This window comes from Delphinus delphis, chromosome 2, assembly GCF_949987515.2.
Source record: "Delphinus delphis chromosome 2, mDelDel1.2, whole genome shotgun sequence".
NCBI classification, from domain to species: Eukaryota; Metazoa; Chordata; class Mammalia; order Artiodactyla; family Delphinidae; genus Delphinus; species Delphinus delphis.
The window spans coordinates 106,623,759-106,634,199 of record NC_082684.1 but is presented as its reverse complement, the minus strand read 5'-3'; the positions used below and the strand labels follow the sequence as shown (position 1 = coordinate 106,634,199).

Genomic DNA, 10,441 nt, shown 5'->3' with positions numbered 1-10,441 from the left:
TCAGATTGTCTAATAAGGGCTTTTTAATTAAAATGGGTAATAGGACAAAACTTTTTTTCCTTATTTTTTGTAGAATCATATTTAGTGTTGACTCTCTGCTAAGTTGTATACTGTGGGCAATAGGAGAAAGAGGCAGGGAATGGAGAGACTGATACAAAGGATCTATTTGGGTTTTTTTTGTTTTTGTCTTTATTTTTGGCTGCATTGGGTCTTTGCTGCTGCGCATGGGCTTTCTCTAGTTGTGTTGAGCGGGGGCTCCTCTTTGTTGCAGTCCGTGTTCTTCTCATTGCGATGGCTTCTCTTGTTGCGGAGCTCAGGCTCTAGGTGGGCGGGCTTCAGTAGTTGTGGCGCGCAGGCTCAGTAGTTGTGGCTCGGGGGCTCTAGAGTGCAGGCTCAGAGTTGTGGCGCACGGGCTTAGTTGCTCCACGGCATGTGGGATCTTCCTGGACCAGGGCTCAAATCTGTGTCCCCTGCATAGGCAGGCAGATTCTTAACCACTGCACCACCAGGGAAGTCCCCAAAGGATCTATTTGTGGTAGATCCTTTGTATCAATCCTGTATCTAGGATACTGATAAAGCAGGAGAGGGAGGAAAGAGTCAAGCAGTCTCCAAAAGGAGTAATAAATATGTGATACATTTAATACTTATTGATCCAACCTGGGCTTTTAAAATATAAGACAATAATGGAGAGGAAGAGAAGTATCTAAAAAAAGTGGCCTCAGCCCTCACCTCACTTCAAGGTTCAGGACAAATTATCTATGAGGCTGTGTCGAGAGAGTACCCTGGGCCAAAGGGTAATGTTAAGATTTTGAAGCCGTGGCTTTGGGCCAGAGGACATACAGGGCTCTGTGCCTGAAAGCTCTGTTGACAAAGGTCGTTCTTTGGCCGCTTCAGCTGGGCGTCCAGAATGTGGGTGAGAGGTGAGAAGTAGTGAAAGGGTCTAAGGGAGTCCCTCAGGAAGAGTCCACTTTCCAGCAGCAGCTTGAAGGACATGGTTACCTTGTTTTCTTCCCCATCCCTACATGGCCCTCCCAACCCTGTCCAACTACCACATGAGCACAGGGACCTTGGTCATCTTGTGCACAAATGGATCCCAAACAAATCTAAGAATGGCACTCAAACATTCGTTGCTGAATAAACAAATTCTCAGGCAACAATGTTCAGTTGTCAATGTGCTGGCCCATACATCTATTAGAAATGTCTCTGGACAAATATGATATCACTTACATGTGGAGTCTAAAAACTAATACTAACAAATCTATATACAAAACAGAAACAGACTCACAAACACAGAAAACAAACTTATGATTACCAAAGGGGAAGGGGCATGGGATTAACAGATACAAATTACTATACATAAAATAGATAAACAAAGATTTACTGTATAGCACAGGGAACTATATTCAATATCTTTTGTAATAACCACAAAAATATTAGGTTTGTAATAACCTAAAATGGAAAATAATCTAAAAAATACATATATATCACTGAATCACTTTGCTGTACACCTGAAACTAACACAGTATTGTAAATCAACTATACTTCAATTTAAAAAAAACAAAACAAAAAATACACTTAGTAAGAATACCTACCATTTGGGGTGGGGATGTGCAGGGAGGAGAGAAATAGGTGAGGGAGATTAAGAGGTACAAACTTCTTACAGTTACAAAATAATTGTGTCACAGGTATGAAATGTACAGCATGGGGAATATAATAAATATATCTTTGTCTGTTGACAGCTGGTACCTAGATTTATCATGGTGATCATTTTGAAATGTACAGAAATATTGAATTACTATGTCGTGCACCAGGAACTAACATTGTGCTGTAGGTCACCTTTACTTCAAAAACAAACTCATAGAAAAAGAGATCAAATTTGTGGTTACGAGGCAGGGGGTGGGGAGAGGGAAAATTAGATGAAGGCAGTCAAAAAGTACAAACTTCCAGTTATAAGACAAATAAGTACTAGGGATGTAATGTACAACATGATAAATATAATTAACACTGCTTTATGTTATTTATGAAAGTTGTTAAGAGAGTAAACCCTAAGCGTTCTCATCACAAGGAAAAAAAATTTTTTTTCTCTTTCTTTAATTTTGTATCTATATGAGATAATCGATGTTCACTAAACTTACTGTGGTAATCATTTCATGATGTATGTTAAGTCAAATCATTATGCTGTACAACTTGAACTTACACAGTACTGTGTCAATTGTATCTCAGTAAAACTGGAAGAAAAATAAAGAAATGTCCTTGGTTTTTAGAATCCCTCATGAATGAATGTGGAGGCCTGGAGGTGGGGATGGTTAGTTATAAAGGACAAAGATGCACAGGGAAGGAGGTAGCAGGGCACCATTAAGGTTTTCACAAATTCTAGAAGAGGTGGCATTTCCCAAGCTCTCCACCACCCACCCTAACTTGCAGAGGACAAAACTACCAAGATGGACACCACTGTAAAATGCCATCACAGATTCAAGGCCAAATTCTCCAGGCAGAATCAAAAGCACCACTGACAGGGATGATATAGAGGACCCTCTCCTGGCTAGCAGTCTGGATGAGATTGTCTTAGAGGTCTCTTTCAACCTGGACGTTCTACATTTAAATCTTCCTTCATCCTCTTCCTGAGCTTGGATCTTCCAGCCAAGAGCTTATTTTACCAGAACTCACTCTACCAACTGTGTAGACTCTGATTATCTTTGGATCACCTTATTTTTAACTCTTCTCCATTCCCAGAACACATTCACAGATACATGAATAAATTTTGTCTATAAGTTTATTAGACATAATTTGTTACAGTAGAAGATCTGGACAAAGTAAAAATAGTTAAATTTTTTATTTGCCCTGATCTAGCAGCTTTTCTCTTTAAATTCCCAAAATGTTCTTTCTCAAATCCCATATCTTGATTGGTCACTTTAAAAATACAGAGCCAAGGACCTGAGTCTACTTTTTAAGAATCTCAATCACATTTATGGGAAATTTACTTAGTGCACATTTCTTTTCTCCTTTCCATCCAGTCCTGTCAGATGGCTTTACTGGCAGGACTGACACTGACCTCTTACCTGATGGTACCCTATTTCTCTACCTCACTTGCCTCAAATTAAGAGGATCTGTAATCACAAATAAGAACCCAACATCCAAGATGAGAAGTAGGAACACGAGCAAGTGGCATCAACTCATCGTTCTACTGTCCTCTTCTCTTGCCCCTTACTGCTCTTCTCCACCTCCCCCAACCACCCTACAAATACGAACTCTGATTTATTGTTGAATATAGTAGAATTTCATCGTATTCGTGAAATTTCTTAACTGCACAAATTTTGATGAAAATTAACGCGTAAGTGCCCAAAATGTTATATGGTTTTAAATAAAACCATCCTGCTGGTGTTTCTAGATATAGTTTTAATTTTTGTAGAACAGAATATAAACCACTGACCAACAAAGGTTCTAAAAAAGGCTTTTCGCACAGGATTCTGGAGAGTCTTGCACTTCCACTCAATCAGGAAGGCAGTGAAATATGGAAAGAGCACTGGATTGGGAGTCAGAGAGATGAGGTTATGTCCTCAGTTTTAACCTCAAGTCTCCTCATCTGTCACAGGGAAACCTGCAGGCACCAACTGTAACTTTCCACATTATTTCTACCTCAAGTCCTTTCTATCTGCTTCTGATTTTTTGTTTCCTTACTGCGCTACTTAAAGACACAATTTATACCATGAAGGTGCCTGATGCACTTCTGATTTTACTACTAGACAGAGGAAAGACAGGAGCGCAGTGATGTAAAAGCCAAGTTAAGAGGCTATAAACCCAGCTCTCCTCCATCCTGGCACTGGCAGCTATGGAGGAAGTGGGATAACTGATCAGAGAATAAGGGGCCTCCACTAAATCTGAGAGAGGGTGTGTATCAGACATACTGTAGTTGGGCAAAAGTAGTGAGGCACATGGCCCAAAAGTTAGTTATATTAGTGTCCACTTGTTAGTTTGGATCCTTTTCAATTTTTCTCTTAATTTTTATCCATTCAGCAACCACTAAGTTCCTAACATGCACATAAAAGATGCTCGATAAACATTAGATGAAGGAAAAATACTCAGAAATTCAGAAGTCACTCCAGCGCTCTAGAAAACACATAAACCTTCATGTTCTTCCCTCCACCATTCTTGGCCCCACCTCTGTTCACATCACAGGTCACTCAGTGCTCATGTGACTGAGTCTGTAAGCACAGTGTGACATGGCTGTACCTAATGCAAATGTCCATTTCACTAACAGGTTGTCTTCAAAGCAGGTACTAGTCTTCAGTCTGAAACCACCTCAGCGGGTCTTCAGTTTCATCTGAGGATATGCCACAGTGATGATGCCTGCTATAGAGGACACGAGACCTCCAAGGCCTATGATGCCAGGATTGGACTTATAGATCCCCAGCTGGTCCAAAGGGTTCAGGATATCACAGAAGTTCTTCACTGTGTCCAGGAGCAAGGGAGGATGCTTCTTCAGAGATTGGAATAAGAGAAGAAGAAAGGACTGGAGCCATTCTGTTTCCTCATCAGCCACGCTATACACAAGAGGATCCTGGGATGGTGATTTCTCCTTCTTTGCTCTGTCGTGTGCAACCTGTTCCATCTGCAGGGAGATTTCATACAGATCCCTGACCAGGCTCAGCAGAAGAGAATAGTAGTAATGGCGTGCAGCCCACATTCGCCATTTCTCTTTGTTAATGCCAGAGGCGAGCCCTACACTCCTCACAAAAAGGATGGTGTCACAGATGAAATAAATCACACGGTTCAGGCTGGCTAATATTAGGCAGATGCGGGGCACTAGGTCAGTGGCATGACTGCTCTGCTGAATCATCTGTACAGCATGTACCACATTGCCTAGTCTGAACCCTGCAAGAAGAACCCACAAGAGTTAACAGTTATTTAATCAGTATTTTACAGGCAGAATCCCTGCATCAGGGTGAGGGGTCAGCACTTTCTTTTTTTTTCTTTTTTTTTACATCTTTATTGGAGTATACTTGCTTTACAATGGTGTGTTAGTTTCTGCTTTATAACAAAGTGAATCAGTTATACATATACATATGTTCCCATATCTCTTCCCTCTTGCGTCTCCCTCCCTCCCACCCTCCTTATCCCACCCCTCTAGGCGGTCACAAAGCACCGAGCTGATCTCCCTGTGCTATGCGGCTGCTTCCCACTAGCTATCTACCTTACGTCTGGTAGTGTATATATGTCCATGCCTCTCTCTCGCTTTGTCCCAGCTTACCCTTCCCCCTTCCCATATCCTCAAGTCCATTCTCTAGTAGGTCTGTGTCTTTATTCCTGTCTTACTCCTAGGTTCTTCACGACATTTTTTTTTCTTAAATTCCATATATATGTGTTAGCATACGGTGTTTGTCTTTCTCTTTCTGACTTACTTCACTCTGTATGACAGACTCTAGGTCTATCCACCTCATTACAAATAGCTCAATTTCGTTTCTTTTTATGGCTGAGTAATATTCCATTGTATATATGTGCCACATCTTCTCTATCCATTCATCCGATGATGGACACTTAGGTTGTTTCCATCTCCGGGCTATTGTAAATAGAGCTGCAATGAACATTTTGGTACATGACTCTTTTTGAATTATGGTTTTCTCAGGTATATGCCCAGTAGTGGGATTGCTGGGTCATATCGTAGTTCTATTTGTAGTTTTTTAAGGAACCTCCATACTGTTCTCCATAGTGGCTGTACCAATTCACATTCCCACCAGCAGCAGCACTGTTTTTTTTTAACAACTGACCGCCCTCTGAGGCTCAGTCTTTGCTCAGGAAAGGAGGACTGTACAGTATGTTAAGGACACCTAAAATGATCCTGGAATGTAAAAAAGACAGTGACTCTTTAAACTTATTGCCTCCATTTCAATGACTACATTAACAATGACTTACTACACACTTTAGGCAAAGGTCAATCGTAAGTGTGGATTGTTACATATGAATATCACCAGCTACACTTCTTTAGAAGGAAGGTACTGCAAATTACATGAACTCCAGATGCAACATTCTTTTGGAGAGTCTGATACCTTACACTGTACTTACTTTCCAATTAAAAGATTGCTTTAAAAAAAAAAAACCATTATCATACTGCCATTTCTCTGGTCCAAAGCCCCTTTGGCTCCCTACTGTCAAAAAGACAAAGTAGAGATGGTAGGATTTAGTGGATAACACAACTAATAATACTGTCATATGTGACTCCTAATTCAATTAAATCAACCATTGCAAGGGCATGTCCTTTATCTGAGCATGTAACTCAATTAATCAGGGATGCATCAATCAATAAATATTTACTGAGCACCTTCTCAGAGTAAGTTATAGTCCTAAACATCATGGAGGATACAAAAGAACTATTTTCCCTAAGTGACTATATCTTAGACTCAGCAAAAGCTCAGAAGTAGCTACCCTCAGGAAACTTATGATCTCAGAAAAATGTTTTGTATTATTTTATCAAAAATAACACAAAATATGTAATGAATAATCCTGGGTTCCAGTTCTGGCTGTTGCACTAACTTAGTGACCTTGGGTAAGTCTTTTCTAGACTTCAGAGACTAGTGATCTTTAAAGGACCTTTGAGCTCCAACATTCCAAAGAGCCTGAGAACTTCTAATCTTGGCTTTCCAAGCCATCCAGAAAAGCTCCTTCCCATCCCTCTGCTTGACAATCTAAGTCTTGTTTCCATCAAACTAGTTTTCTCATTGATCCTCAATACAATGGTTTGCCCAGAACAGTCCTGAGCCTCCACTAGAGGAAACCACCCTTCAAGAATGTTCTCCTAATCCTTCTCTCTCTTGCCACACCTCAAGTTCCATCTCCACCAAACATCTTTCTTTTTCTCTACCCCAACCAACATATTTGGTACTAAATCTTAGATCATTATACCATGTGATCTTAGTTCTCCCATAAAGCTCTGGACTATATCTATATGAAGCAGGTACTCAAGTGAATTAAATGAGTACAAAGCACTGACCACTTTTTGGCATTAACATGAAACAATCCCACAAATGACTTAAGAAAATGTATCCATCCATTTCCTCTAGCAATCCCTCAAGAGAAGGGAAAAAGGCAGGGGGTCAAGGATATAGCTATTCTATTCTTCGAGGGTTCCCAGGAGCCAGAAGCTCATGTCAAAGATTGCCAGAACGTTTTGTGATTCTAAGAACTAAAGGTGAACTAACACATTGCATGTCCCACTGGTTATGATTAAGCAGAAAGATATAATGTAGCACCAAATGTGAACATAGGAGGGTGTTTGTGAATGGTGTGCAGCAAAACATTCAATCCTTTTGGCCTGTCATTCCATGAGGGCAGCCTTACTGGTGAACTTCATCAATAAAGTTGATTGACTAGAAAATCATGACCTAGGAAATATTTTGTGAATTACAAGGTCTGAGGATTCTAAACCAGGAGCCACTGTCCCTCAAGGGACAGGGTACTTACATTTACGGCCAGTGCTCACACTGGACTCCAGTTTCTTGAGCTTCATAACAACCTCCTCTTTGTCAGCTTTAGGCTCTAACAAATATCTAAGCAACATGCATGTGTACTGAGTGGCTCTGAAATGGAAACAAAATGAGGAGAACGATTTACAAACCAAATAAAATTTGACTCATGAAGTAGGGGAAGGAGAAACATGTCCTGCTAAAAGCAAAGTTTCCAAGACAATTTCTCATGTAGCAGCTCTTACAAGAGCAAAATTCTGCAAGAGTCACTCCACAGGGCTAAAGGGTAGAACATGTCATGGAAATGCAACACAAGGGTAATGAAAGAAAACTCTGCAATAATACAGTGAACAGCTCCTCAGAAGGCCTCTTGCTGGCACAGAGAAATGGATATAGTCAAAGTAGTAAAACTGCACAAAAATGTTAAGTCTGCAAAGATCCATATTCTTTATTTCTTCCAGTGTAAATTTCTAAAAGATTTTCAGATTTCTAAAAGGATATTTTTTACCAACTACTTATGTGACAGGTCACACACTCAAACCACAGCCAAATGAAAAGTCCACCATTTGCATATTGCTTAACTTTTTATAAAAGGACCAAATACACACCAATACATAAATAAGTACAGATTTGTCTTTCGAAACTAATTAGTATTTTATATAAAATACAGACTCCTGTTTAATAATACTAAATATTCAATAAAGTGATTATTGTCATGAGTACAAATAGCAATGCCTTACCAACAGAAACATAACAAAAATTTTTATATCACATAAACATCTAAATGCATTTGGCAGTCTAGTAAATAAAGTAGGTAGATGCCTGTCTCCTGCTGTCCTGTAACCGCATTTGAATCCCTTTATGCTATAAATATTATTCTCAATAAAAATATAGCACATTTTCCAAAATGGTGAACTTGTTATTGTGAATGAAGTAAAAAGAAACAATCTCTCCTTCTCTTTTAAGCATGCTTCCTGGATAGAGGGCTCAAGCTGGTCAGGTCAATGAATCCCCCTTTTTCAGATCTGGTCTAATAATAGGAATGCGTCCAAACACAAGGCATTATTTTCTGAATGCCAGTGTGTTCAAAGAAGCTATAGATCACCAAGGGGATTAGGAAATGAATACTAGAGATCTCACATCTTGCTAAATAAGTATATCTTAAACAATTATTTATTTTTTATTATTTTTTTGCCACAGCATGTGGGATCCTAGTTCCCTGACCAGGGATCGAACCCGTGCCCTCTGCAGTGGAAGTGCAGAGTCCTAACTACTGGAACGCCAGGGAATTCCCCTAAACAATTATTTATTAACCAACCTCACTGATAAAATTTGCAGGGTACATTCTAAGTACATTGGATTTGTAGGCTTCTATTTTAATGACGTTTGTACATAATGCAACCATTTTGAAAATCTATCAAATTAATTAGAAAGATAGTATGGCTTGGTAGTTAAAGAAGTGGGCCCCGAGAGTCAACCGTTTTTTGTTTGTTTGCTTTTGCAGTACGCGGGCCTCTCACTGTTGTGGCCTCTCCCGCTGCGGAGCACAGACTCCAGACGCACAGGCTCAGCGGCCATGGCTCACGGGCCCAGCCGCTCCACAGCATGTGGGATCTTCCCGGACTGGGGCACGAACCCGTGTCCCCTGCATCGCCAGTCGGACTCTCAACCACTGTGCCACCAGGGAGGCTCAACTGTGTAGTTCTAAATCGCTCAGTTCAGTCACTTAGTCCCTATTAACCTTCTACTTCAGTTTCCCCGTTTCACATAAATGGGGATGATTCAGAGAATTTAACCTAATAGGGTTGTGTTGAGGGTTAAATGGGTTAATAGTTGTAACACACTGAGAACAACGTCTGGCATTAAGTCCGCTTCCAAAAGTCTCATAATTATTGGGGCTACTACTGATCTGTGTGTATTAGCACTTGTACACCCAGAAGAAGGAAAAGCTGTTAAATAGAACTGTAACTGTGACTAATTTCTTATTATTGAGCAAGACTCAACCAAATTCCTAAAAGAAACATCATGAATTAGTATTAAAGCCGCAATCTCTTTAATATTTTCGTGTACCTTAGAGGTGCAGTAGTTCTTTCTGAGGCTCTCCACACTATTTTACAGTTCACAAAACTATTTCACATGCGCTATCTCAATGAGATATACGGGACAAGAACGGAAGATAAATACAAGTGTTGGCTTCACTGGTCATAAATGTCAACCCAGAGTTTCTCTTAAATAATTCCTCGGAAGAATGTTGGGCGGAGAAAACCCAGTCTTTCTCAGGTTAGGAGAGGAGGGTTCGTCGGCTGGTTTAACTGCTGGTTTAACTGCCAGCGCCCCCGAAGCGGCTGCGGGACTTTGGGGCACGAGGCTCGGGACCGGACGCGGTGCGTTCGGCCCAGCCCCACTGAATTTAGGGTGAGGAGGGGCTCCGGACCACACTCCCTCCGGGAGCCGGCAGCGTCCTTCCTGCTTTCGTCCACTGGGCTGCTACTTCCTTCTCCGGATGCCGGAGAACAGGGAACCTTGTACCGGGTTGAGGGACGGGGAAGGGCTAGAGGCCGCGGGCACCGGACTCACCTGAAGAGTCGGTCCCGGCCCTGGGTCTGGTTGGTGAAGCGGATGAAGGCGTCCATGGCACCCAGCCCAAGGACAAGAGTGGCACCGGGTTCTTTTGCGAGTCCTCAAGGGCTGCTGACGAGTCCCCACGGAACTGTCAGTCTCTGCCACCCAGAGGACCCAAGTCTCCCCACCCCCGTGGGGGCGGGTGCGCTTTCCGAAGAGCAACTTCTCAGGCTTCCGGTTTGGGGCCGGAAGTTGTGGTTACTAAGGCAACGTCAAGCTGCCGGCCCAGGTGAGCGAAACTTCGGCTTTTGCCCTCGGGTGCAGCGGCTCCTCACTTGTCCCAGGACTCTCCTCTATCTCTAGGATCTCCTAGAGGGCGATCTGAGGGAGCCCGTCTCCTCCCTTCCCCGGGACGCCCCGCG

At 41.7% G+C, this 10,441-nt stretch overlaps 2 protein-coding genes across 3 annotated transcripts in view; one reads left to right on the top strand and one right to left on the bottom strand.

The window, feature by feature from the left end:
- Window positions 1–1,096: 1,096 nt before the first annotated feature.
- PEX11A (peroxisomal biogenesis factor 11 alpha) lies at window positions 1,097–10,219 on the bottom strand. Of its 2 annotated transcripts, XM_060005431.1 has the most exons (3): window positions 10,035–10,219; window positions 7,456–7,571; window positions 1,097–4,872 (listed from the first exon to the last, which is right to left on the bottom strand). In XM_060005431.1, exons 1-3 carry the CDS (start codon window positions 10,088–10,090, stop codon window positions 4,301–4,303), a joined length of 744 nt encoding a protein of 247 aa, XP_059861414.1. In that variant the 5' UTR covers window positions 10,091–10,219; the 3' UTR covers window positions 1,097–4,300. The 2 variants fall into 2 exon arrangements, with proteins under 2 accessions (XP_059861414.1, XP_059861416.1); XM_060005433.1 differs by lacking the exon at window positions 10,035–10,219 and having other exon boundaries at window positions 1,097–4,609; window positions 7,456–7,527.
- Window positions 10,179–10,441, top strand: part of WDR93 (WD repeat domain 93) — a 49,392-nt gene continuing 49,129 nt past the window's right edge. The window contains exon 1 of the mRNA XM_060005428.1: window positions 10,179–10,308. The gene's annotated coding sequence lies outside the window, so the exon portion shown is untranslated. The remainder of the gene's footprint in view (window positions 10,309–10,441) is intronic.